At 55.8% G+C, this 27943-nt stretch overlaps 1 protein-coding gene and 1 long non-coding RNA gene across 3 annotated transcripts; one reads left to right on the top strand and one right to left on the bottom strand.

Annotated features, from left to right (window-relative positions):
- Positions 1 to 8328: 8328 nt before the first annotated feature.
- On the bottom strand, positions 8329 to 20082 carry TBX3 (T-box transcription factor 3). 2 transcript variants are annotated; one of them, XM_068412314.1, is made up of 7 exons: positions 19141 to 20082; positions 17044 to 17311; positions 15611 to 15757; positions 13382 to 13458; positions 11907 to 12064; positions 9748 to 10451; positions 8329 to 8993 (listed from the first exon to the last, which is right to left on the bottom strand). In XM_068412314.1, the coding sequence occupies exons 1-7, from the start codon at positions 19533 to 19535 to the stop codon at positions 8547 to 8549; spliced, it is 2196 nt and encodes a 731-aa protein (XP_068268415.1). In that variant the 5' UTR covers positions 19536 to 20082; the 3' UTR covers positions 8329 to 8546. The 2 variants fall into 2 exon arrangements, with proteins under 2 accessions (XP_068268415.1, XP_068268416.1); XM_068412315.1 differs by lacking the exon at positions 19141 to 20082 and adding an exon at positions 17602 to 17907.
- Positions 20083 to 20752: 670 nt separating this feature from the next.
- On the top strand, positions 20753 to 22930 carry LOC137670204 (uncharacterized). The gene is made up of 3 exons (XR_011049221.1): positions 20753 to 20939; positions 21633 to 21700; positions 22638 to 22930. It is a non-coding gene; the product is annotated as an uncharacterized lncRNA (long non-coding RNA).
- Positions 22931 to 27943: the final 5013 nt, after the last annotated feature.

Below are 27943 nucleotides of genomic sequence, written 5' to 3'. Positions count from 1 at the left end.
GTATGTTTTATTTCTCTTCCCCACCCCGCCCCCAGTTAAATATTTGGCAGAGGGACCAAACCAGAGAGCCCGGTTGTAAAAGGGGTGTGAACACAAGCACCGGAGCTCCGGGCCGGCAGCCGAGCGGGGAGGCTCCCGCATGCTCCCCGCTCCTCGAGGGGCGAGAGGCAGGGACCCCCAAAGCTGCCCCCGGGGGTGGCGAGAGAGGCCGGGGCTGCTCGGCGAGCTGCTGTTTGCAGAGCTGAATTTACCCAGGACACGCGATAGCGAAGATAATGCAAAGCTGACACCAAACACAGCAGTTAGAGCCTCCCGAGCCCAGCCTGAGAGCATGGCTGTGCTCGGCCAGGCGGGACGGAGCCTCGGGAAGCCGGGGCCGGAGCCGGCGGGGCTTGTGTGCGGGCTGCGGGGGCCGGGACACAGCGTGCCCGGTGTCCCACACCGCGTACGTCTTACGGGAAGCGAAAGGAATGCGCGCACAGCCTCATCTCTTCGCATTACCTTTACATAACGACACATATGTATTTGAACTATATAAACGTTTGAAATATATAAACTGCTTAGCGCTTCTGTATGGAAAGAGCTATATCTAAATAAAGATACAGTTACGGAGAGGCTCTGGAGCTGTGCACACGGTATGTCTGTAAGGGCAGAAATGCGAGCATGTAAACACGGCCGGTGGAGTTCGGGTGTCGGGAGCTGCTGCCCGGCTGCACCCTCCGGTCCCCGCCGGCCGCTCCGTGCCGGGGACGGCGCAGCTCGCCCGGCTGCCCCCGAGCTCCGGCGGCTGCGCTTGCAGTCGGGCTTCTTTGTCGTGTTTCTCTTCCCCTCATAATTGTTAAGAAAATTGGAAAAAATCGGCAGGTTCATTAAAGAAAGTCTCTGCTGGCCCAAGCCGCCGCTTTTCCCGGGAGCAAACCCTTCGGGGTGCCAACCAAAGCCCCGCTTTCTCAGACCGAAACAGCCGCGTTTTCCGCGGGGTCGTCGCTCGCTGCTCTCCCACGCGTGTTCCCCCGCCGTGTTTCACCAGGGAGCCCTCCCGGGACAGGTTATTCCTCCGCTTCTGGGCAGGTTCCTGTGGAGAAATCATATTTAAAACAAACCAAAAAGCCACAAGACCACCATCACCCCCGTGGTGCGGCTCTCGGGTTAACCCCCCCACTAATGACTGACGGCTGGTGCCACTGAGACAAATAAATACATCGTAAGGAGGGCAATGGGTCGCGAGTCGTTTTGGCCCTAAGGTGAGATTTAGCAATGACCGCCCATTAAAACAAGCTTTTCACTTTTCCTAGGGGTAGCCCCTACCCCCACCCGCTCCAGCAAGCGGGCGGGGGAGCCTTCTGACCTGTCTTACATTTGTATTTAAGGTTTAGGATTTTTTTTTTTCTTTGGTTTTTAGCTCGGAGTCGGGAAAAATGAAAACCGGATGAAATAGGACTCAGCACAGTGGAGGAGTTACAAAGCGCCCCTCAAAAATCCACGGGAAGGCCCCGAATGGACAGCAAGGGAAAGCTGACAAAAAAGTAATTTTCAAGAAACCTGTGAAAAAATAAATGCGAGAGAGTTTAGGAAAAGTTGCAGGGCAGAAGGGAAATAATCCTGTCAAAAGACCGCGGCGACGAATTTCCCAAGGAGCGCGATGGGGCAGCGCGATGGCGGGGGGCTGCGGCGGGGACCCCCTTTCTCGCGGAGGGACCAGCAACGGGACTCCACGTTTTGCACAAAAGCTTGGAGCAAACCCTTCCAGCTCCCTCCCTGCCGCCTCCTCCTGCCCCAAGAAAGGCTCCTTATTTCAACGATCCTTCAGTCCAGTCGGTGGGATGCCCCAACTCGAACCCCCCCTCACCCTCCTCGGCCGGTCCCCCCCTTCCCCGGAGCCGCTCTGCCCATACCTTCACTGGAAGGAGCAGGTCTGGGGGAAAAGCACCACTGTCTTTTTCTGTCGAGCTAATTTCCTTGTTAACTTTATTTTGTCAGTGACGCTTTGGCGGCTTGCAAGGAAATAAAGCTCGAAAGTACTTCGGAAAGGAGAGAAGCCGGAGGTAGAGAGGGGCTGCCCCGGGAGGGGAGGGGGTCGCGGTGTCCGTGCGGTCGGGTCGGGCTCGGCACAGCCCAGCCCGCTTGCCATCAGTCTTGGCTTTTTTTTTTTTTTTTTTCCAATGTCTTCTCTAGGAAGGGCTTTATTCGGGGGAATGAAGGGAAGCTGAGTTGAGTTTAGTGAGACCAACGTGAAATTCAGCAGGAATTATGGTTACCTGCGCTAGAGGTCGAACTCCGTTTCGGCTGAGAGCGTTTTAAAAAAAAGTATTTTCTCCAGAATAATAAAATCATTTTTAAAAAGAATAATAATTTTTAGAAGAGGTGGATTACAAAAGGGAAAACCCAAAGGTGGTGTCTGCGGGGCGGTTGCGGGCTGAGCTCCCAAGGAGGAGCGATGGTAGATGAGGAGGGCGCAGCTCCCCAGCCCTGCAGAGCCCCGGTGCTCCGGCCGCTGCTCGCAAAGCCGGCCCGGCCTCGGGGCTCCCCCTGCGCGCAGCGGGCGGGGGGCACCCGCGGCAGCCCCTCCGCGTCGGGGCGAGGAGCTGCGCCCTTGAACGGCCACTTCAAGCTAAAGGGCTTCGCCTTGCCGTGTTTTTACACGCCTTAATTGTTCACTAATAATGCGGGGTTTGAGGAGAAGCACGTGGGAAGTTTGGGGCTGGCTGGGAAAAAAATTTAAAAAAATACAACAAAAACCCCAAACCAACCCCATGCATCACCTCCAGAGCTGGCTCCCTGGGAGCCGTTGGCTTTTTCTCTCCGCTCGCAGTCCAATGGGTTCAGGTGTAAAGGGCCGCTCTTGCAGTGCTCGGGAGATGGGTGCACGGAGGGGCTGGCCGCGGGGGGAGGTCGGCGGGTCAGGGAGATAACGCGATGCGAACCTCCAGCTACACGGGCTGGAATGTCCCTGTGCGGGGCTATTTGCTCTCCTGGTGTGTGTGTACGGTGTGTAAGGGGTTGAGGGCTCGGGGGTGCCACAGTGCCCCTGGGGACGGGGGTTTCTTTGCAAGGAGCGGCTGTAGGTACCGAAGGAGGGAGGGTTTTTCCCTGCTCATTTCCCCCTCCCCAAGCTCACCCCAGCCCCGCCGTCGCGGCGCCTCCAGCACGGATCCGCCCGGCCGGCTGCCCCCGCTGCCCCCCCGGGGCCGCGGTGACAGGGACCGGCGGGCAGAGAGGAGCGGGGCGGGCTCCGCAGGGTGCCACGGCTGCTCGCCTCCGCCGGGTCAAGCACCAGCGCCTAAGGGCAATCGCCACATCAGACCATTTTCCCCTCCCGAGACAACAAACAACCGATCCGTCCGTCTATCCGTCCGTCCGTCCGTCCATCTCCCAGCCCTGGCCAGGGCAGTGCGTGTCCGTGCGTGGAGCAGCGCGTTACCGGACCCTCGGACCGGGCTTCCCGGCAGCAGGAGTAAAGCCCCCGCTGCAGGAGCAGAGGGGTGCGCCCCGTCTGCCCCCCCCCCCCCCACCCCCGCACACCCACGGCCACACTAAGGCGCTTGGGCTCCGCTTTGGCCCCGCTCTTACGGGGGCGTTTTTGGGGGCGCACGTCCGAGGGCGGCCCGGGCCCCGCTGCCCCCCCGGTACGCGCAGACCCCGTGGCTCGGGCTCCCACCCCGGACGGTGGGATGTACGCACTCCTGCAGACACACGGCAGCTAAATTTCAAGCAACTACTCTTTCTTTTCCCTTTATTTTTTCCTTCCCCTTCCTTTCTCCCGAGCCCTCTCTCTGCCTTCCCCAAATCGGTTCCCGGTGCACTCCTGCAGCCCGGGGCGAGGGAGGAGGCAGAATGGTCCCTGCTTCCAAGACTTTTACGAACAATCGTTAAAGAAATCAACCTTTTTTTTTTTTTTTTTTTCCGTCTTCCCTTGTGCGGAGGCCGAAGAGGTTCCTTTGATCTGCGAGGCCTGGCGTGCTCCGAGCCCGCACGCCGGCTCTGTGCGGGGAGGGGGCCCGGCCGCCGCGGGACCCCCCGAGCCGGGACATGAAAGGGGGGGAAAAAAGGAAAAAAATTTTTTTTTAAAAAAAGGAGGGGGGGGGCGGCCAGGGTACGGGAGATCGACCGAAGGGCTTAAATATTTCATATTCCTGGAAGCTGTCAAGGCCAAAAACAACAACCCGCCTCCCTCCCTCGGAGTGTTTGCAGAGGGCAGGAGCGTGTGTGCGTGCGAGGGGGCCGGGAGGCGGGCGCCGGGGGGGCGGGGGGGAGAGGGTCATAAATTTTCACTTGTAATCAATCAATAATTAACTAATAGCGGAGCGTGGGCCGAGTGGGCCGGCAGGACGGCGGCGGCGGGCGGCCGCACCGCCGGGCCGCGCGGGGGTGTTGGTGTCCCCCCCGCCTCGGGCTGCAGCGGCTCCGGTGTGTTTGTTTCCCCCCCCACCATGGCTGGCGGTGCTGCCCCAGCCCCGCGCTCCTGCTCCCGCTTTCCCAGAGACTTTGGACTCGGGACTAAACCTCCCGCGAGTAAAAACCAGCTCTGCTCCTAGGAAAGCCGGAGGCGAGCTGCACCACGCTTCCCGGCCGGGGGTCTGGGGTAGCGGGGGGGGGGGGGGGGGGGGGGGGGGGGGGAGGGGGGGTGCTGGCTCACACCCCCAACCCAGAGCCACCCTCCCGGTGGGTGCCGTGCCCCTCTCCCACGGGCCGGGGGTCCCCTCGGGGGCCGCCCCGCACTGCTCGGGCTGCCCGGGAGATGGCGCCGGCGCCCCGCAGGACCCCCCCGCCGCCGGACAACCCCCCCCCCCACACACACACCCAGCGCCGGGTCGCCTGCATCAGCCATAAAACCATTGAGGATATCAAGACAGGCGCCAGGTGAGTAATAGACAGGATAATCCAGAGAGATTGCTCGCTGTTTACCTCCATCCACAAGCGCCACAAGAGTTACTCATTAACGTTACTATATACAAATAAGATACACAAGAGATAAAGCCATTTGCAAGTCAGAGTTACACCTGAGGTACACGGATTTCTTGCAAGGGCATGGAGAAGGGGAGGTCAGCATTAGGCCCATGGAAGAGGAGGGGGGGGGCGGTTAAATCAATCAGGCTGCACCCTCAGCCTTAGAAAATAAATAAATCGTGACTCCGGTTTTGCGGCGCCCCGGGGCTGCCGGTGCCCGCCTGGCCTGCGGAGCGGCTACCGGACTCCTGGGCCGGCAGGAAAGGGAGGCGGGTGGGGTAGGGGGTCAGGGGGAGTATTTGCTTTCCTCTAAAGATCAGCAGCGAATTTTCTCGCCGACTACGAAAATGTCCCCCACACAGAGACCATAACCGCTCTCCGTCTGTAAGAGAGATTTGGGGGACCAGCAGCTGGGGAGGGGGGAAAAAAAGAGAGGTTCCCCCCTCATTCCTGAAGCCAAATAAATGAGAGGGAGGGGCTGGGGGGGGGGTGTCTGTAACACACAGGAAGGTGCCTCTGCCTTGCCCCTAAGGCCAGAGCTCAGTAGAAAGTCGAACGGCGTAGCAAAGGATGGTTTTACCACCCGGAGGAGCTGGCAGCGTTCTGCTCCCCCCCGAGGTTGGGTAACCCCCGCCCCGGGGCCGGGTAACCCCCCCGGAGCAGCCCCAGCTCCCACCCGCACCATGTGTTTAAAATACACACACCCACACCCCAAGCTGAAATGGGAAGGGTCCCGTCCTCCCACGAAGGGGACTTGAGTAGGGTTTGATGTGCATTGGGGGGGGGTCCCGCTGGGGATTTGTTAAAAAATCGGGGGGAAAAAAGCTTTGTGGCCACTTTTACCCACTGAACCTTCCTTTATCGCGGCGCCGCAGGAGCCGGGGCCGCGGGCCGAGGGGCAGGCAGAGTATAAAACAGGATACAGGCTGGAAGTACATCCTTGTAATATTTATTACTGGCGGAGGATGAATCACTTTCCAATATACGGGCCGCTAACTGTTGAAGGGAGAGGGGGAAAAATATCTCTTTACCAAGGAGAAATATATATGTTCTGCTAAAGGATGTGCTCATGGACTGGCAAAAGTACAGGCAGGGGCTGCCAGTTCTCCTCAGTTATCTTCTCAGTGACCTCCCAGGCCACTGGTCCAGCCTGCAGCCTGGATGCCTCTCCTCGTTTCAGCCATTTTCTAGCTTAATCTCAACATATCATCAGCCCAAGGGCTAGAAGAGGCGATTCCAAGGGAGGGAAAAAAAAAACCAACCCACAAACCTATGTATTTCCAGGTGATAACTAACTGGAAAAGCCAATTCCTCTGCCCAGACGGGAGGGAAAACGAGCCCAGCAACCCCATCAACTCCTGAGCCCTTTACCTGGAAACTTTGGAGGAGGGCTCTGCATTAAAATTTAACCGATCTATTCTCTAATTCTTCACTTTTGCGTTATTAATTTATGACAGATAAAAGCATAGCTGAGCCTTTCTCATTAACTTTTCAAACGCCACTTAATATCGTTCCGTTAAAAGAGGTGACTTAGTAGCCTCTGGCTCGACTTTAAAAGCGAGAGGGATGAAGACAGAAAAGGTACATTAAACAGCTCGCTTAAAAACTCCTACTTCCCCACCAACCATTCAAACGACACCATCCTGACTGGTTCATACTAGCTCCTTCCAGGAGAAATATCTTAATATTGGGAAGGGGAGGAGGGGTGGAGGAGAAAGGCAGAGGAGGGATATATATCTTTCAACCCCTCCATCCTCCCAGGCACTTTCGGGAGGGTTGGGGTGAAGGCATTTCACAGTACGCCCAAGACATTTCAATAAAAATTTATTGAAACTTCAGTGACTTTTTTAAAAGGGAAAAAAAAAATTACAGGAAAAAAAAAAATCAAGAACTTCTCAACATTTATATAACACAAAATATACCTTCATATTTTTTTTTTCTTTGAACCAGCTCTGAGCACCTGACTTTCAAGCCAAGAAAATACGCACTCACCCGAACAAAGACAACAATAAGCACAGTAGTAAAACTCCATCGTGGGGTTGGGTTTTTTTGACACACCAAGGAAATGGGGAAAAAAATAATACAAAGTAAAGAAAAATCCTAGAATCTTCATCTTTTTTTTCTCTCAAGCCACTGGAGAAGCCTGTTGTCGTGAATTAACGTATGTAATTTTGTTGTTGTGGACATTTTATACGGAAAGTAGCACTTTTGAACACCGAAGAAATGGAGGATTAAAAACTACCATGGCACATTGCTTTTTCTCTCTTATTTTTTTAAAAAGGTCTTTGATTACCCTTTTTTTTTTTTAATTTCTGCTTTGCCTTTTGCATTCGGCTCCTTTACAAAAGGACGAGGTCAGGATTTTCTGGGCTGAACTCCGATTTAAAAAGTGAGCCCTCAGAAACGGGGGAGTTTCTCCTCTGGGTCGGGGTGTATGTTTAAAGGAATTACGAACTTGAAATGAAAACGACTAAAAATAAAAACAGAAGGGGGAAAAAAAAAGACAGCTGCAGCCGTATTTACAGAGATATGTACAATGTCAATAAATTAAAGTTTAATTTTGAGTATTCATATTCCACGTATTTACAAGAGTTATCAAATAATTACATAAATACTTTGTTTTAATAATAGTGTCCGCTCTTTGCTTCTTCTCAGTACGTTTAAACCTTGTTATTGCATATACAATTAAAGAGGGAAAGCTGTGATAAACCTACAGTCAAGCTACAGAGGTTTTTAGATAAAATAAATTCACTTTTTTTTTCTTTCCAACTACAATTCTTATTGTTGTTGCTACAAGGAGGATGTTTAAGGTAGAGGGACGAGGGTCTTAATTTTGTTTTTATTATTATTATTATAATAATTTTTTCCCTGGGATTTGAAACAAGCATTAAAAATAAACGACAAAACCCCACCGAAATAAAAAAATAACCCCCCCCAAAAAAGCAGACTACTATGCAACATGCAAAAAAAGCCACCGACTGGCTCTCAGACATCACAATAATATTTTAAACACACAGCTTCCCTTAATATCGACTAAGGGGGTTGTCGTTGACAACCCGCCCAGGAAACAACTGTTGAAGAACCGATATGCGAGTTACTTACACACTTTTCTTTCGAAAGAAAAAAAATCACTTCTCTTACTTAACTTTTATTCATACATTTGTTTGAATTTTTTTTTTATTTTTACTTTTAGGTGTTTTTTTTTCCTTTTTTTTTTTCTGTTGTGTTTTTTTTACACAGTTTAAAAAAAAAAAAAAAAAAAAATGAGGATGCCACAACCCCGCCGGTGACCCGGCCGGGCCAGCCTGCTCCCTGCGAGCAGCCTCCGACCCAGCGCTCCCACCCCGGCTCCGCTCCCCCATCCCCGACCCTCTCCCTACCCTCACCCCCCTGCTTCGCCAGATACCTTTCTGTTGATAAGCGCGCACACAACGCCGGGGGATTTTGTATTTTAAAAAATAGAAAGGGGAAGAAAGAACAAAATAAAAGAGGGGGGGTAAAAACAAAAAAAAGAACAACTCGCGGGTGGAGGATGTGGTTTCTTTCAAACAAAGTGCACTGCGAGACTGATTTGAAATGCGCTCCCGGAGGCCGGGGGGTTACGGGGAGCCACTGCGGGATCTGTCCTGCTTGGGGTCGAGCCCACTGACCAGGCGCTGGATGTTTTGCAGTTCGCTGGTGGCCGCCTCTTTGTCTGCGCCCAGTTTAGGGGAAAGGGAGACGGAGCCGGAGGAGAGGGTGGACGAGCGGCTGGTGAGGTCCGAGGCAGAGTCCAGGGGCACGGAACCGGGGCTAGTGGTCAACCCCCCCGCTTTGCCCTCGCCGGAGCCGGCGGCCAGGCCGGGCAGGGCGGTGGTGAGGAGGCTGCTGCCATCGGGCAGGGGCACGGGCAGCGGGTAGGGGCTGTAGCGGAGCCGCGGCCGCACGGCGTTGAGGAAGGGGTGCCGGTGCACCGAGCTGGAGGCGGCGCTGGAGGCGGCGGCCGCCGCCGCCATGTAGGTGTAGGGGTAGGGGAAGAGGCTGCCGAAGGGAGACATGGCCAGGCCCTGCGGGAGGGGAGGAGAGAGAAAGGAAAGGGTTACCGGCCTGCACAGCCCCCCTCGGGGGATGCTCCCCGGCACCCCCACACCAGCAGCCCCCATGCACACGCCAGTGGGAGAGCTGACAGCAGCCGAGCCGCTGCTGCCCACGGGAGGGGATGAAGACCCTTCCTCCCGGTGCCGAGGCCAAAACCACCCGGACCCCCCCGAGGCAGCCCCTGACGAGGCTCTGCCCTGCACGGCCCCCACCCCACCAGGGGGGTCATGGCCCAAGACAGGGGAAGGGGAGAAATAAGATAAGGGCCGTGATGTCTCACTCCCCACCCTCCTCCTCTTCCTCCACGGGGAGATTTTCTTTCCCTTGGGGAAACGTTCTCTCCCCGCAGGTATAGCCGGGGGCATCTCCCCCCGCCCCGACAGCGGCTCCGCTCCGCAGGCTGGGACTTGCCCCCCCACCCTGGAGCTGCTCGCTGGGGCTGCCCGGGGAGCCGGCCAAGCCCCCCCGGGGAGTTGGGGGGGAAGCAGAGGCCTGGCCCCGGCACAGTGTCCCAGGGAGCACAGGAGCTAGAGGACAGCGGGGCGGGTGGCAGAGCTCCGGGAGGTCAAGCTGGGCCATCCCACACACCCCCGAGGCTTTCCCCCAGACCCAGTGCCCGCCCCTGCAGAGAGAGCTGGGGGGTGGGGGGAACCCACAGGGGGAAACTAAAGGGGGTGCCCCACTGCCCCCCCCCACCCCGGGACGGAGCGGGGGCTGCTGTACCTGAGAAGCCAGGACGTGCTGCTGCAGATGGAAAGGCAAAGCAGCCGCCGATGCTCCCGAGAGTCCCTGGGCCGCCGCTGTGGCCATGACCGTGTTGTCCAGTCCCGAGACACCGGCGGATGCCCCAGAGACGGTGGCGAGCAGTGGCCCCATACCCGCGGCCATGCCGGAGAAAGCCCCCCCCATGGCGAACTGCCCGGGGTGCAGCAGCAGCGGGTGCCCGTTCCCCAGCGGGTTGAAGAACTGCTGGCCGGCCAGGGCCGGGGGGAAGCCGAGGTTTTGCAAGTGTCCCTGGCTCAGGTGGGCCGTGCTGTCGGTCTGCACCGTGAGGGGGGCGAAGGGCTCTTTGCCCAGCAGCCGGTTCTCGTCTACTTTGGGGCCATCCCTGAGGGGACTTTTCAGTTCCTCGCCGCTCAAACTTCCCCCCCGGGTGCTGGAAGAGATAGTAGCCGGGCTGTGCCGGGAGTCGGGAGGAGCTTTCTCCGTCCTCTCTCGGCTCCGACTCCCAGCCGAGTCACTGGGGAAAAAGTGGCTTTTGGAGGGGCTGCCCCCCTTCTCCCGGGGGTCGTCTCCCGCGGCCGCGGCGGAGCTGGCCGGCGCTGGGGTGGTGGCGGTGGTCGTGCTGATTTTACCCGACTCGTTGGCTTCTAGCAAGGGATCGTCTTTGCTGTCTGCATCGCTGTCTCCCTCGCTGGGGCAGAGATCTGCAAGACAAAGGGGAGCCCCGGGCTGGGATCCGGCACTGCACGTCCCTAAACCCCCGCGGGGCTGGGAGAGGGGGCAGAGAGGCTTCCTGGTCGGCCAGAGATTTAAATGTAAATACTTCCTTTTTTTTTTATTATTGTATAAATAAATACGCCTCCCGGCTCCCACCGCCCATCCCATCCAAGCCAACCCGAGCTTTCCACAGCGCAGCAAAACCGGCTGAGAAACAACGCGGTGGCCCGGAGGAGCGAACCGCCCCCCCGGGGCTGCCCGGGGTAGCGGGGAGCCCCCGGGAGCCCCCCCGGCCGCGGCAGAGCGGCCAGGACAGCAGCGTCCTGCCGGCAAGGTTGGAGGGCCTTGGGGATGTGTCTCCTAAGAACTTTTCCAAAGTTTTCAGCCCTTTCAACGGGCGAACTTTGAGTGCACACACACCCCCACCCGCCTCCATCACCCCCTGGACCCCCCCTTCTCCTCCTCCCCAAACGCATGCACGGCTTCGCTGGATTCCTCTGCACTTCATCTCCTAATTTCAGCGCCCCAGGTGCGAAGCTCTGGTTTGCTTTTCGGGTCCCCTCCCAGCTCCCCTCCCCTCAGCTCGGCAGGACTTTAAACAAACGAGTAAAGCAACAACAAAAAAAGAGGTTGTTTCCTCCTCCTCCTGCACTTCCCGCCCCTGGATGGATTAATACTTGTGAGAGAGCTGCAGACAGCTCCCAACCCCGCATGGAGAGAAATCGAGGGTGACTTTTCTATAACAAAGTTCGGGACTGTATCCAGGGGAAAGATCCTTCCTCTAATAACAGATTCAGAGAGGAATATTAATGGAGTGACTCCAGTTTTGAACTTTTGCCCCGTGGTCTGTCTTTGCTCCCTTGACTTGGAGCTGGCTCCTTCCTGAACCAAGGAAGGGAGGAATGAACGTGCAGTGGGAGAGGGAGGCCGGGGGGAGAGGGAGAGAGTGAGAGAAAGAGTTAGGAGAGCAGAGAGGATGAGAGAGGAAAAGAGGGGGAGAGGGAAAGATAAAAAGAAAGGAAAAGCAAGAAAGCAAGGAGGAAAGAAGGAAAGAAGGAAAGAAGGAAAGAAGGAAAGAAGGAAAGAAGGAAAGAAGGAAAGAAGGAAAGAAGGAAAGAAGGAAAGAAGGAAAGAAGGAAAGAAGGAAAGAAGGAAAGAAGGAAAGAAGGAAAGAAGGAAAGAAGGAAAGAAGGAAAGAAGGAAAGAAGGAAAGAAGGAAAGAGAGCAAGAAGGACAGAGAGAGGGAGGAAAGAAAAGATATAAAGAAGAGAAAGGGGCGAGAGAAGAGAGTAGAGAGAAAACAGTAAAGAAAGAGGAAGGCAGGCAGGCAGGCATGTCGGTGCCAGGGTGCAGCGGTGCAGGCCGGGATCCGTCCCCCCATGGAGCAGGCACCCAGGCTCTCCCCGGGGGGCCCCAGCGGTTTCTGGGGCCGCAGCTCTCACCTTTGAGGCTGGAGGTGCCTACGGCGGGCACGGCAGGGCAGGAGGACTGGGCGAAGCACTTGAAGGCCGTCTGCTCGTTGGACGACTCATCCGAAGTGGGGTTTTCCTTCTTCTGCCTCTCATCATACACCCGCATGGACTGCAGGGTCAGCTGCTTCCTGCGGGCACACGCACCCGCTGGGCGAGCGGACCCCAGCACCCCCCCAGGACCCCCCATCCCTTCCCCAACCCCTTCTGGAGTCCCTGTTTGGGGATGACTGGGGCAGGGGAATTAAAGGCCAAGGTCCTCTCGAGGAGGGGAAGGCGTTCCTCGCAGGCAGGACTTGGCTGCTAATGAGAGGAGATTTCTTGGAAGCGCTGAGCAGCTCCTCAGCAAGGGCAGATATTAAAGACAAGAGGCAGAGGGAGAGGGAAGCATTCCCTGGAGATTAGCTTTTAAAACGCAAGGATGTTCCAGAGATATGAGCAATCTTAATGGTTGCTAAGATTGCTAGGAAGTGGTTATTTTGTTAGGCACTTTATGTAATCTTTTCACCAACAATTAACCCGGAGTAAAAATCTATTTATATTTAGAGAGAAATTAGAAATCATTTCCGTCCTGTGGCTCCAGCTCTGGCTTTATTTTCACACTGACGGACAAGAGGAACTGGCGTGTGTGTGTGTGTGTATGCTGGGCAGGGAGAAAGGCCTCTTGTTTTACATTACATTCCCCCCTCTTTTTTTTTTTTTTTTTTGTTAAAAAAAGAGGAACAGAGATATTTATTCATTATCTAAACCTGAGTGCAAATGGCTAAAATATCCTGTCTGCTGTAACAAAACAAAACAAAGACATATCCCCCATCAACGGAAAAAAAATCATCCCTTGCTCTGTTTTCTCCAATATTAAAAATAAAAATCTTGAGTCCCATTAAAACGAGTTCTGTCCATCTGTCTACCTGGGGCACAAACTGTGTCCTGCTGCTTTTGGAAAAAATAAAGCATCTTCTATCATTAATTACTTCCATATTCACATTAATTACTTCCATATTCACAAGACATCTCTGTCAAAACAGTTTATTTACAAGTTTCTCCTCCTCACTTCAGTCTTTTTGATACGGTCCCCGGGAAAATGCCAGAGGAGATGCAACCAGCGATCAGGTCTGCCCTCACTGCTCCCTTTTCCCGTCCCAGATACACACTCTAATGTAATATTCCTCTCAAAATTTTAAGGGAAACTTCTTCCTCGGTGATATTTACTTAATGCACCAACACCCCTTTGGCCAGCCAGGCCCTGCAATGTGAAAAATAAATGTGGAAAGCAGGAAAGAATTCTCATACAATCAGTTTGGTGTCATTAACGGCAAGATCCTTACGAATTTTGGCAGGGGGAAGCGTGGTTTGGAGGCAAGGCGAGGTGATTTTGACCTCTGCTCATGTGCTGAGCTTTACCCACGAAAATCAAACAAGGCACCTATATATAATCTTGTCAGACTCACCTTTTTTCCCTCCTTCCATTCCCGGTGTCTCGAAAACCTTTGGCAAAGGGGTTGTTGTCAATTTTTAATTGAGTGATCTATAGGATGGAGAGGAAAAAAAAAAAGGCAGGGGGTTGGGGCAGGAATAAGGAGATTTTGTATTAAAAAACAACAGCAAAAAAACCCTCTCCTCAGTTCCCCCAGCGCAGGCAGGACCTCGGCAGGAGCGGGAGAGGGCAGAGGGCAAAGCTCTCTGGTTTTGGGGTGAATCTCTGTGTTTTCCCAAGCCGGTTTGGAGGCAGCTCGCACCCAATCCCCCAGCCGGGCTGGCCGGTGACCCAGGCTGTGGTGACAACGACAGAGCCCCATGTTGCTGCCACCGCATCGGAATTAATTTAGCCATGCAATGCGATCCATGCAAGTTATGCCCGCGCTTAAAACTCTTTAAATACCGTAATTAAACCGCAAAGGAATCATGCCCACCTCCTTGCTATAATAAAATACTTCATATAATCGCATTATGCTCCGCGTGTGCGTTGGGGCGCCGGGGGTGCCAGGAGCCAGTTGATATATTTTTGCGGGGAGGGGATGTAAGTTTTTTGGGTGAATGTTTGGGGGTTTCCTCGGGATTCAGGTTATCGCAGGGAATGGCGGGGAGGGATGGGGGGGTGCAGGGCACCCTGCAGCTCCCTGTGCCTGCGCGGACGATGCGCGGAGGCAGATTCTAAGCCCGACCGGGGACTCCCCTCGCTATAACGGGATGCGGGGACGGGGATGCCGCCTGCCCACCGCTCCGCTCCCGGTCCTGGACCGGGCTGGAAGCGCCGCAACCCTCCAATTTGAGAGGAGAGCAGGACCCCGAAAGGCTGAGTGCCGGGCAGGACCGACCCCGGCTCCCGAGTTACCCCCCTCCACCGCACACACGGGATTAGCAAAGAGCAGGAAAACCCACTGCTAAGCAGCAGCAGGATTGTGAATCCCGGTGGTCCCGGCCGTGGCTCCTGACCCGCCGGCCCCCGCAGTGCCGGAGCCGAGGGCTCCCGCCGCTCCCGCACGCCGCTTCCCAGGCGATTTCATGGCAATCAGACAAATATGCTCATTTCTGTCCTTCAACCAAGCCGGCCCCAGCTGATAGACCGGGGCCAACAGCCCTGCTGATAAGTCCCAAAGCAAAGTCTACTCTCTGTACACGCATTTTCTTTCCGTTTCCTCGCAAGCCGCCCGCCCGCAGAAAGAGGAGAAAATAGCCCGAGCCCCGAGGGAGAAGCGGCTTTATGGAAACCGAGGGCAGAAGGGTGCAGACCCCCTCCTTTTCACCCCTTAATTTTTAACAGTGAAGGGTGTGAGGGGGCAGAGAGCGGCCCGGGGAAGCCGCAGCGAGCGGGCGCTGCACATCCCGACCCTCTGCGCTTAACGCACACGCACGCCAAGTCCCAAGTTATAGACGGAAAAAAAAATCAAAGCTCCTTTTCTGGCTCTTTCGCTTCCTTCCACTTAACTTAATTATCGTAAATTCGCCATTTGCCACTCTCCCGAATATACCACCTTCGTCGCGAGCGACAATAAACCAGCAGAAATGGGAAGGCAGCGTCTGCAGCGCTGCAAAACTTTCTCACACTGGCTCTTTCAGACCTTCCAGCTAAATTCAAGCGAGATACCCCTCTCTGATCAGAGCATATTTCTGCACCACAAAAAATAATAAAACACTGCAGGATGCAAAAAAAAATATCATAATATAATAATAATAGGAACCAGACGTGCGCTCCAGCCTTATTGCCAATTGCTGTTAAAGGAGCTAAAACAGCACAAAGGCCAGGAAGAATTACAAAATCTCCAGCCCCGCTGCTCTCCCCCCTCTGTCTTTCGACACACGGAGCCGATTCTTTTTTTTTTTTTTTTTCCCCTGATGCGCCTTAGATTAAATCCACACTGAAAGCAGCGATCCCCACCCCATCCTATCCTTTTCCCCACACTGGGGAGAGAAAAAAAAAAACTAAACAGCACCCCCCCCCCCCTCCCCAGACCTCCCTTTTAATTGTCTTCCCCGAGGTCGGTATTAGGAGAGTGCCCGACCCCCTCCCTCGGCGCCTTCCCGAAGTTGGATCAAGGAGATTTGGGGGGAAAGACGAGGAGGGGAGGAAAGAGAGAGAGAAGCGGGATGGGCTTCGTGATTTTTAAGGGAACAATGCAGAGTAAAAGCTCTCTTAAAAGCCAAAACACGTAAAACAAATCCTTTCTTAATCTCCTTACCTTATCATTCTGGTATGCGGTCACTGCGATGAATTCAGTCTCCGGGAAAACGTAGGTCCTGAACGTGCTGTAGGGAAGCTTGAGGATATCGTTGGCTCGGACGATGTGGAAGCGGGGCTGGTACTTGTGCATGGAGTTTAAAATGGTCTGGGGAAGGGGGTGGGGGGGCAGCGGCCGGCAGCAGAGAGGGCAGAAGGGGGAAGAAGACGGTCAGCTGGAGCAGCACCCCCCGCCTCGCACTTCCCCCAGCCATCGGCACTTTCTCCTCCTAATTTGCCTTCCCCTCTCTCCTTCCTCCCCTCACTCCTCCTCCCCGCCGAGCACACTCCAAACACACGCACACGCCTTGCAGCATCCAACAAAAAGCACTGACAGCTCCGGCTCGCCGGGGTTAGGCTCTCCGCTGGCCCTCGCGGAGGGGAGGGAGGGGGGTAAAATCCCAGCAGAGCTCTCCTAGAAGAGGGGGTGAAGCTGTTTGGGCTCCGGCCGCAGTCTTTTGATTTCAACGTAAAAAAAAATAAATAAAATAAAGAAGCAGCAGCAGCTACAATAGCAACACCACCACGAGAGCCTTGGCTAGGTCTAATTGCTTGCCCCAATCCACTTAAGGCCTTCTGCGAAAGGCAAAAATGTATCGTCTAATCAAATCACAGCCAGCAAATGCAATCTTCGGCACATTAGAGATCCCCCGACCGCGGCCACCACCAGCAGCCCCCGGCTCCGAGGTGGAGGCTTTCCCAGGAATAGAAAGAAATGGCAAGGATCATCAGAGCACTTATCAGCAGGTTTGTTTGATCTCACTCTTAGGGTAAGTTTTTATCTCTGCACACCCAGTAAATGTAAAGGAGTGGATAGACATGAATGGGCAACTTGACCTCTGATTTTGGTCCCTGTTTATTTTCACTCCAGCTTGCTTTACATTATCCAGATTAATATATATTTAAATGTTTACGTACTTAGGCCTTTAAGCCCTTTATACACATATGCATATCATTTTCCTATGCTTAAAAAGTCTGATCGACTTTATGAAAAAAATATATAGATATATAAAGTCACCACAGCTCTGAGAAATATCGAGTTGCGCTGTGCTGGAAAAATATCTCCAAAGTTAATGCTGAATGGCACGGAGAGGTTACAGAATAAACTCCAGCGTTTAATCCTGCCCTCAGCAACAGAAAAAAATCAAGGAATCCTATAAACCGGACAGAGGCACATCCCTGGTGTGAGGGGAGGGGGGTGTAAACACCTTTTTTTTCCCCCTTTTTCCCTGCTTTTAGGCCGCCCGCAGGAGCTGCCAGCCGGGGCTGCGGACACGGACACAGCCCAGCCGCCGCTGCGCTCCCGGGCCGGTCCCCCCCGCCGGGACCCACCGCTCCGGCCAGGCAGCGAGGGAGGGAAAAGGGGGGGCAAAGGAAAGTGTAAAAGGCACTCACAAATCCGTGCTTGTCAGAGATGTTGTTGGTGAGCTTCAGCTTGTGAAAGGTGACGACTTTGGACATCCATTGTTCGCCGGTGGCCGGGCTGTCCGGGTGGATGTACATTCTCTTTGGCATTTCAGGGTCAGCTTTACCGGCTACCATCCACCGGGAATTATGGAATTTGTACCTACAATCATCAGCCGCCACAATATCCATCAATAAAATGTACTTGGCCTTTTTATCCAGTCCAGTGCATCTCACTTTAAATGGAGGAAACATTCTCCTATGGGCAGAGGCGGGGGGGGGGGGGGGGGGGGGGAGGGTAAAGAAAAGACAAGACGACAAGAAAATAAAATTAATTACAGCGTTTCAATAAGCTCCTGAATCTCGCTAGCGTGTCCACCAAACAATCGCTTCAGCTCTCAGAAGCAGAAAAGTCGTGTGTGACCCCACAGCAAAAAGGCTTCCCCCCGCCCTCAGCGAAAAGGTTTCTCAAACGCTTCAAAGTTTCAGGAGAAAATGGTCCCTGGGATGGGAGAGGTACGTGTTCCCTCGAAATCAGCAGGCGCCTACCCTCTGCCATTCCTGAACAGCAAAGCCTCCTTTGGGGCTCTCGGATCTCTCATTATTTTCCTTTTTTCGCCTGCTAAACAAAGAAATGGGAACAGATCGCGCCCCGATAAAATAAATACTCTGCGTTATTCTAACCCACTGCATCGACGAAGAGAGAAGACGGGAAGTTTTTCACTTTGCAGAGGAGGGGAAAAAAAAATCCCAACCTCCAGTGAGGGCAAGGGTGGCTGCCGTGGCTTTCCCAGCGCTGCAGCCTCCCGGTGACAACCCACTGGTGCAAAGGGTTCCCTGCAAACCCCGCTCCCCTCCGCTCCCAAGTCCAGCTCGAAACTGCAACAGGATACCACAAATTTGCTGTTTATTATATCGAGCGGTTGGCATTCAGCAATCTCAACTTAAAAGGAAACACATGACTTTGCAACATGTAAGAGCGCTTAATGCTCGGCGAGGCTTTTGCGCAAAAACTTTTGACCACAATTAGCAGAGAAAACTTCGGGAAAGCAGTAAAATGGGCGAGGGGATTTTTTTTTTTCCTCCTTGCTGCTCTTAGTTTGTTTTTTTTTTCCTGAGCTTGTAGCCTGCAACTGGTGCTCTGCAAGTAGGTGAAGCTCCAGCAAGGCAGCTGAAGGCCATCTAAGAAGATTTTTCAGGAGTGGCTTCCTCGAGTAATTCTCCTGGCAAATTACATGCGAATTGTTTGGGAGGTTTCTAAGAGAGTCCCTTCGAAAAAACACCCGGGTGCGAAGGGGGTTTTATCCCTACGTGTCATCACAGCGATAGGTAGAGTTGTAAAAGAGCACAGATGTCAATGAGCAGCGAATATAGAGAGGGACTGCAGATGGGTAAACCTATAAAAAGCAGAAATGCCGAGCGTGGACGCGCCGTGTATGTTCATTCATTCCCACGTGAAGGTTATAGAAACACAGGGACATGCAGCGCGGAGCTGCAAACCCTTCCCTGCCACTACAGCGGCGGCCGCAGGACCGCCGGGTATTTTTGTCAGCTTTTTGTGCATTTCTAGATATAATTAGTCAGCATAAATGCACGCCTAGATGCCAGCTGAGAGGCACAAGAGAAGCAACTGATAAACCGAGCCTATGTGCCCTCCTGCAGCTCCTGCCTCACCCGCTGCTCCAAATAATTTTTCCTTTATTCCCCCTTCTCTTTCCTAAGGAAGCAAAACTACGTGGAGCAAGGCTGAAATCAGGCCAGCTCCTTTTCCAACCCCAAATTCTTTTCTTTCTGCTACCAGGCTTCTCCAGAAAGTATTAAGCTACTGAACCATGAAGGGACCCTCTCGCCCCCTGCACCCGCTCACGCTGAGCAGGGCCGGGTCGTGGTTCAGTGGCTGAGCCCGAGATGGGCTCGGATCTTCAGCTGCCTAAAAACTTTCCATAACTCCAGGTGAAAGGAGCTTTATGGAGGAGTTTGTCGGCCAAAGAGCCTTGCTCGGGGAGCAGCCAGGTGGGGTGCGGAGACTGAGGGGCGGTGGAGAGGGGGGAAAAGAAAAAAAGCCACGAACCCCCGACCCACACCTACCTTCCCGATTTGGTAATCACCATCTCCGTGCCTCTTTTATGGAATTGCTCCCAAAGCTCTTTGGCTTCCAGATGCACTTTCGGATCATCTTCCACCTCTTCTTCTGGCTCCAGAGTTTTTAAAGGCCTCAGATGGGCTGCTGCCTGGTGACCCAGGGAAGAAAAGGGGATACCAGTCTCTGCAGCCCCCACTAACTGATCCATGATGGGTTTAGCCAGAGCCCCGGGAAGGGAAAGGGCAGCCGCCCCGTTGGGAGGCAAAGCCAGAGCCGGAAAGAAGGGAGGCTGATGTCCCAACACAGCGCTCATGGCAAAGTCCGGTGCCCGGTGAGGTAAAAAAGGATGATAAGCCATGCTTGTCCCAGGGATTACTGGATCTCTCATCGGTATATTCATCCACTCCACTCCTTGGTCTTCCTACTGCTGGAGTAGTCCCGGAGTGGTTTCTAACAGCACATCATGAAGAAGAAAAATTAAGATAATAACAATAACAGCAATAAAGCACCAAAAAAATAGGGTGGGGGGAAACAAGCTCTAGACAGCACAGTACATGGGGGGAGAGGCAGAACTTCTACAGCCTACAACTTCCCGAGCCGGGGCACATCCCCAGCCCTCGGGACAGCGGGTTAACAGGATTGTTCATTATTAGTCTTGCTTTTTTTTTGTGTTCAGTCTCTGCAGGTTTTCGGTTTTGTTTTTTTTTTCCTGAGTGGAAGTCCTTGCGCTGGAAAAGAAACGCCGGAGAAGGGAAAAAAAAAAAAATCCACCGGGTTCGCTGTCTGCTCCTGTTGCCGCAGAAGGGCTGGACAAGCCGAGATCCTTTTTTTTCTTCTTCTTTTTTCTCTTAGTCTCGATCTCCCTTCTCTTCTTTCGTGGCAGAGGCTGACGGCTCGAAGCTGGGTTTTCTTTTTGGGTGGCTGGCTCTCCCCCCCCCCTCCCCCCCACCCCTCCACCTTTCCTCCGTACGGTCAGGCTGCAGAGCAGAGGCTGGGAAGGGAGGGAAAGCAGAAAGAAGCAAACAAACCCACCCCCCCTCGCCGACCGAGGAAGGCTCCTGAGCAACCTTCAGCAGCAAAAACTTGTAGGGAAATCTCGTTTCCGCCTCGCCTTCCCCCCTCTCCAAGCAGGAGCTGGTCAGGGTGCCCTGATTTCCATCAGGATCTCTTCTTCCTTTCACCCTCCTCCTTTTCTTTTTAAAATTTTTTTCCCCTCTCTTTCTCTTTCACTCTGATAAAAAAAAAAAAAAAAACTGGAAGAATTACACTCTTGTCTCCTCTCCAGCAGCGCTCCAGCAAAGGAGAAAGAGAGAGGGAAAGGGAAAAGAAGAGAAAAGGGGGGGGAGAAAGAGAGGAAAAGAGAAAGAGAGAGAGGGAGAAGGAGCCTCTCAGCTCTGAGAATTCCCTGTGAGTCTGTGCTCTGCGTGCACCAGATTGTATGGATGTGTTGTGGGTTACAAGGGAGCTGGAGCCTCCTTGATTGGCTCTTTGACGCTTTCGGACCAATTGTGTGGCTCCATAGGCGTGGTTCTGACAGGTCGAGTGGAAGGGGGACAGAGCCGAGTTATAAAAAGAAGGTGTCGGAAACTGTAACGCTGCAGCAAAGCATCACTAGTACTCCAGCCCGTGTGAATATGTCAACATGATCAGAGGGGAGGGAGCAGGCAGCGCCGGGGAGGGCGGCCGGGAGCACCCGCCTCTAAGGGGGGGTGCTGGGGGCCGCCTCGCCCCCCGGCCTCCCGCGGCCCCACCGCGATGGCAGGCTGGGCATTTCCAGGGCGCTCTCTTCCAGCCGCCTGCCCCGGTAGGACCTTCCGAAGCAGCGGCTGCCGGCAGCGCTGGGGAGGCGGCGAGGGCGCGCCGGGAGCGGGGCGGGGGGCTCCACGCGTGGTGGGGGGGTCCGGCTCTGGGTGCCCCCCCCCGCCGCACCGCACCCTGCGAGTTCTGCCCCGGCAGCCGCTTCCCGGCCCGCAGCTGGGGGGACCCCGGGTGCGCACACCCCCCACCCCCCCCCCGCCCCGGAGCTCCGGACCCACCTCGGGCGGCCGCGGGGCCCGCCGCGCCGGACGCCCATCCCCGCCGCGTCGCGGCTGCCCCCGGTCCCGGTATCACCCCCCCCCTTCCTCCCGCTGCCCCCCTCTGTTCTCCCCCCCCTCGGGAAATCTGCTTTCTTTAACCGAGACAGGACCTCCAGGCCGGGGGCCGGGCGCTTTCCTTCCCCCCGCAAATCTGGGGGCGAGCCCCGGGGGGTGGGTGCCGGCCCGGGGGGTGGCTCGGCCGGTCTCCCCCCAGCTCCGGGCTCGGCTCCGGCTGCCCCCCCGGCCGCAGCCGCCGTTATTATTGTTATGGGCGGCCGCAGGCTGCGGCGGGGCGGGCAGGGGCCGCGCTCGGCTCAGCCCCGGGCCCGGCGGCTGCTAAAAGGGAGAAGGGGGGGCGGCTGGAAAACGGGATTTTAAAAAATTATTATTCTTTTTTTCTTTCTTTCTTTGGCGCTGAGGATTAAGGCCGCTGGGCTGGCACCGGCGCCGAGAGGGTTACGCTCTCACACCCCTCCTCTTCCATGAGGTGCGCGGGGAGGAGACGGGAAGTGCGGCTTTCCCTGCGCCCGGGCCGGGGCAGCGCCGGGCCGGGGGGGCCATGCTCGGGTGCCCCCGTACCCGAGCTCGCATGGAGCCAGCTAACCCCCCCGGGAAGGCATCACGCGTGGGTCCGAGCCGGCCCCACGGAGAGGGAAGAGCCGGGCGGGATCCGCCTGGGAATTTTCTGGGGAGACATGTTCCTGGGGGAGTGACAGTGCAGGGCAGCGAGACGGGGCTTCCCGTGTGATGGGCACCGTGGGCATGCGGGGCACGGGGCGCCCACGCGTGGGTCGGGCGGGGTGGCCCAGCGCTGGGACGTGCCGAATCAGCACCCCCCTCCCTCCCCGGGAGGGGGGGGGTGTGTCCTGGGGGATCTCCTGACACTCCCACCCCCCCCCCCCAATCCTGCTGTAAAGAGGGGAAGATAATCCTCCGGGAGCGGAGCGGGCAGCGCGGGGGCTCGGCGCTGGCTGCGCGCAGATGGGAGCGGAACCTCTAAAGTGATTAGCTCTTCTAACATTGCATTTTTGACGCACATGGTTAAGAGCGCTTGGCGCCAGCTTGGTGAAGTCCCTGTAGTAACCAGCGTCTAGGATCGCTTTGCGTTCACCAAAATATCTCCCCTTTGGTCGGGGGTGGGGGCGGATGGAGAAAAGAGGAGGAGGGAGGAAAGGAAGCGGGAGTAATGCGTTCAAAGAAGATGGGGGGGAAAAGACGAAGGGCGGGCGGGGGGGGAAGTCTGATGTTTTTCATGAAGCCAAGAGCTTGGCTATCCGCGCAGCGCTCGGCTGGGCTGTTGCAGCTAGTTACCAAGGAAGGGAGCGAGTCTTTCCAAGCTCTGCTCGGAACCAGTTCTCGGGCTCCTGCCTCCAGCCGCTGCCGCGGTGGGAACCCCCAAACCCTTATGCCTTTCCCTTTACCAGAGCCCACAACAAACGCCCGGAGGCTTCAAGAAGTTTACCGCAATTTGCCCCAACCGGGCCGCCGTTTTCTCTCGGGAACCAGGAGGTGCCCGCGGGCTCCCGCAGGACAAGCGCAGCCGCTCCCAGCCCCGCCGCGCCCCGACCCCCGCGCCCGCCCCGCCGGTGCTCGCCCCCGGCGCCGCGGCAGAGGCCGGAGTCGCTGCTTCCCTCCGCGCTTGCCCCCCGCACCTTGCGCCGCGCTCCGCACCCACCCGCGGAGGAAAATAAAAACGTTTGCCGCTTATGATTTCCAATTTCAGCGTCTGGCTAATGGCGTGCAAACTTCCGCCAGTTCCGAGTGACCTCCCCGACGAAGCCCCCTGGAGACTCGTATTATGAAGGGAGGCTGCACTAATCTAAGATCAAAAGCGGGAAGGTGCGAACAGTCTTTGTCTCCCTTCGGCCGCCTCATTCCCCCTTCTGTGTGTGATAAATCTACCCTGGCGCCGACTGCGCGCTGGATGATTAATTTGCAAGCAAACAAAAGGGACCTGATGGCCAGCCATCTTAGTTAAATATTGGCCAGTGCTTCCAGCTACTTGTTAGCCGCCTCTTTGCCATAAATAAATAAATAAGCGAGGCGCAGAAATAAATAAATAAGGGGGGCCCGCAGAAATGAATGGCAAAGCGAAGGGGTGGAAGGGGGGGGTAAGGAAAAAAGGGGAAAAAAAAAAAAAAAGAGGAGATCAGGGCGGCCGATGGCGAAGCGCCGGGAGCGGGGTGGAGGTGGGAAGGGGGCTGGTGGCGGGGGGAGGCAGGGTGATAGCACGCTGAGATAGCCGGCTGCCCCCGCTCCTCCCGGCCCGTCTGCAGGCTGCGCTTGCACCAAGGCCGACACTATCTTGGCTCTTCAAAGAGGCATGAAAGGTCTCCGCTGTCTCCCCGGAGAGCGGCCAGGCCGGGGCTCTCTAATCTCGGAGCGCAAAGAGCTGAAGGCCGGGGCGGGGGGGAGCGGCTCCCACCTTCCCCAGCTCTCCTCTCCGCTCCCCGATGCCGCCAGCACCTCGCTGGGTTTTCCCTGGTTCAATCCAGGCCGGAGGGAAAGCGGAGGCTGGCCAGACCCTGGGTCTTTGGTGGTTGAGCGGCTGGGAGAGCCCGGCTTGCTCAGATTTCACCCTCCTAAGCAACTTTTAGCGTTTACACGAGAGCTCGGGGCGCACCGAGCCTACCCTGTGCGTGTGTGTGTGTCGGAGGTGTGGGAGGAGAGAGGCTCTGGTTCTCTCCCGGTGGCCTGAAGAGCCAGCTGGAGGAAGGAGGCAAGAGGAAAATAAAGGCAGCCCAGTTTTCAGGCCCACACGTCTTCTCCCAGGCCTGCGGGAGCAGCTCCGAGGCGTGTGTGCGTGCGTGGAGGGGCTGTGTGTGTGTGTGCTACACGGCCTGGCTGTGTACGTGGAGCTGTTCCGTGGGTGTGTGCGGCCGGGAGGGATTCCTGCCCTGGGGTACACCATAAATCCCTGCAGCGACAGCAAAACCTGAGGTGTCCCTTGCACCCCAACATGTGCTGGGTGCTCTGCAGGACAGGACGAGCCCTGGTGCATGGTGAGCAGGGCCAACGTGCGCAACGTAAGTGGGGTTTTGCATCCTACCTATGCATTTCCTTATCGCGCTGACGGTCCCAAGCATTCCCAGGGGCCCAGACCCATCCTGCCTGCCAGCCGCCCTGCACCCTGCAGGATTCATCCCTCTCCTCCCTCCCTTTCCCCCGGCGCCGCAGCCTCCTCTCTGTCTCCAGCCCTTCGGAAGGCAACACCCCACCGTGGCCGCGCTGTGTTTATCCGAAATAAAACGCAGCAGGCTGGTTTACTTTGGCAGGTTTGCAGTAAATACAGGCTGGAGCGTGGGGGGCGTCTGGTGAGCCCAGCAAAAGGTGTCAGTAAATGGGGGCCGTGTTGACACAGCTCCGTCCCAGAGTGGCACTGCTGGCCACAAGTGTAATGAAGCGGGTCCCTTAGGGAGCGAGTCTATATACTCGGACTATATAAACTGCTACGGGGAAAGCGGAGGGGTCACTACAGCAGGTCTTTGCATTACCCTTTAGCAGAGCCCTTCTCCCGATTGCCAGTTGAATTTCATAGAAAGCCTGGCCCGAAAACTTTGCAAAATAACCTGCCTGGGCCCAAAAAAGCACAGCGAGGCATTAGAAATAGCGAGAAGAAAAACCCCACGTCTCTCTCTGAGCAGGCTGGGCCCCATCGCGTCCCACCGCAATCAAAGGGGCTGTTCCCATCTCTCCGAACAGAAGTAGAGGGGGGGAACAAGGGGGGTCAGGTCCCCTTCCCAGCGCAGCCAAGCTCAGGGCTTTACAGGGCTGGGGGGAGCCCAGAGACGGCATTACACGTGCCTTGTTGGAGTAACAGGGAAAAAAGAGAGGAAAGCACCAGCTGGAGAGGTTTCTCACCCTCCAGCCCTCCGGGATGTGACCCTCCGGGAAGGGCTGCTCATGGCCCTGCACGGCCCAGCCCCGTGGGAGCAGCGTGACACTGACCATGGCAGAGCTGCTGTGGGGTCAGCCAGCACTGTCCTCCCAGCTCAGGGTCACCGCAGTGCTGGCAGCTAGCTGCCCTTCCCTGCTGGCCTCTCCTGCAGCCCCCAGCTCCTCACTCCTCCTGAACCCCCAGGTCTGGCCCAGGTCCTGCCAGGTACCGGCAAACCGGGAGCCCAAACATCAGCCTCCAGGATTATGATTTTTAAAGCTCCCCTCACAAACACCATTCGTGCTCAGATCAGTGACCCTGCTCCGGTACCTCCCCTCCCCACAAGACCTGCGTTCACCTTGTCCCCGTCCCCAGCCCGCTCTGATGCTCTCTCGTCACCTCCACTTCACCATCAACGGGAAAAGAAAATAAAGGAGCACCCAGAGCTACCTCCCGCAGCTCTCCCCTCCACCTCCCAGCCGGGCCCGGCCTCACTTACCAGGACACAGCAAGGTTTGGGGCCTGTCCTCTTCCCTCCTCAGCTCGCATCCCTTTTACCCTTTTCAAACCATTTTTGCACCACTCGGTTTCTCCTTGCCACAAAGCATCACCCGCTGCACACACAGCCCCGGTGGCCCTTTCCACCCCCCCCAGTCTTGTTCTTCTCACCGGTGTGTTGCTAGTAGAGGCAAAATGAAAGCCCTGCTCCTTCCCTCGCCCTCTCTACACCCATCCTTCTGCTTCCACCGCCGTTGGCCGAGCAGAAATTGTAAATAGAGTTCACTATTTGGATAAGGGTGTTGTTTTTTTTAAATAGCCAGGCGTACACATAGAGTTTGCCGCTCAGGAAGTAGCACTAATTGTCGTTTCCTATAGTCAAACAGATCTATCTTTTCAATGCTGTCTTTGTGTGTGTGCCTGCGTGCGAGGGAGAAAGAGGGAAGGAGTGGATACGTTTATTCAATTATTTAAACACACACACAACACAACAACAGTACCGAGGAGGGACGGTTCCTCTCGCAGCAGCCCTCCAGCTCTCCAGATGCGGCATTGCCGCCCCCCCCCGCCTCCCTGCAGACCCAGTAGAACAAGGCACTCAAGAGCACCCGGCAAAGAAACCGATTTTATCAGCTTTGACCATCAGCCGTGTTCTTTACCAACCCAGAACCGGAGCCTTTCCCCTCTCCATCCCCCCTCCGGGGTCTCCTCCGCGCCCCCCCCCCCCGCAGGCAGCATCCCCCGGGGGTGCGGAGCGGTGCTGGAGCCCGGGCGGTGCTGAGCACCACCGGGCACACGGTAGACGCCGGGTTGCATCAGAGCAAGGAGGGGATCCGGGAGCCTCTGGCACCGACGCTGACACACATTTTGCTCCCGTTTTCTTCAAGATGCCACCAAGTCACCCGGCCATCGATTGATACCTCGGCCCGGGGGAGGGGAGCGGGGAGGACCAGCTGTTGCAAAAGGACATGGTGAATCTAATAGGGGCTGCTGTCAATAGAGAAATGACAGGGAAGAAGAATCGGCTTCTTAAAGTCTGCTGAACTAACACTCATCATGTAGCCGCGGACACGTATTCTCCATCGCAGCCTGGTATCCATTACTATTTTCCTTACTAGGTTTCAATAAAAAAGAGCTATAACCCCCACACGCACACCCCCAAGGCAGGAGATACACGAAAGAGAAGAGGAGGCAGCAGACGACTCCTGCCTGTACGCGACGTTTGTTACCAGCCCCGAGCCCTTGACATGCCCAAGCGAATTCACCCCGACCCCGAGCGCCCGGGCCGGGATACAGCCGCGTCCCCCCCGCGCCCAGCATCGCTCCCTCCCCGGCAGCAGCTCTCGCCATGGGCTGCCGGACTTAAAAAACTGCTGAAGGTGGATGTTCCCGATGCATTTGGGCAGAGGAGGAGCTCCGAGTCGCAGCGGTGGGGGACCCACGGCGTGACCGTGTCCTCAGCAATTTCATTTCACTCCTGCCTCCCTAGAGCCCAAACTATCCCCAGCACAAAGAAATAAATTTTTAAAACCCCACCGATTTTATGGGGAAGGAGGAAAGCGCTTTTTTTTGTTTTTTAATGCCCCAGTTGGGAGGTTTAGGGGCGGCTAAGAATACTTTTTTTTTTCCCTTCCCTGCAACCCCTCTGTATGTTTGACCCCTAGCATCTGCCTGTGCAGGGTGAGGGAAGGGCTTCACCCGCCCTGCCTTCACACGGGGGCTGCGAAAGGCAGCCGAAATGTGCCAGCTCAGCCCTGGGAAACTTTTAGGCAGCGACAAGTTTTCGCTGAAGAACTTTGGCCGCTTCGGCCAACCTAAAGCTGACACCCGACGTGCAGAGGAGGGGGCTGCGGGCTCCGGCCGAGCGGCACTCCAGAGATGTTGGAGGGAGAAAGTCCTTTCCTCTTTCCCCACCGCTTTCCAACTCTCCCTGCTGCGAGGGTACAACTCCCCGCCGGGGCTGAGCCGGCCGGGGGCAATCGGCGGGACCGGGGAGGGGGGGATCGGCAACCCAGCCCCTCACCCCCGCCCTGCTGCCCTGGGAGGGCTCCGGGCAGCCCCGCCGACAGCCCCCGGCCCTCCACTAAAAAGCTCCTTCCTCTGCATGCTCATACATCCACCCACGAGCCAGCAAAACTCTCCGGAGAGAAGTTCCGTGGGGAGCACAACAAGATGGAAATTTAAAACAAAACAAAACAAAACAAGCAGGGGGGGGGAAAAAAAAGGGAGCGGGTGCTCCTCTCTCTCTTTAGGGCGTGGGAGGCTTTGCAGCGCTGTTTTATTTTATTTTAGTATTTTGAACAAACTTTAGCTGGATTTCCGGAAAGCACAAACGTGCACACATGGGAAAGTGAA

Source organism: Nyctibius grandis, chromosome 14 (genome assembly GCF_013368605.1).
Source record: "Nyctibius grandis isolate bNycGra1 chromosome 14, bNycGra1.pri, whole genome shotgun sequence".
Classification (NCBI taxonomy): Eukaryota; Metazoa; Chordata; class Aves; order Nyctibiiformes; family Nyctibiidae; genus Nyctibius; species Nyctibius grandis.
Note: the sequence above shows the minus strand (reverse complement) of the source record. Positions and strands in the feature narration are given on the sequence as shown.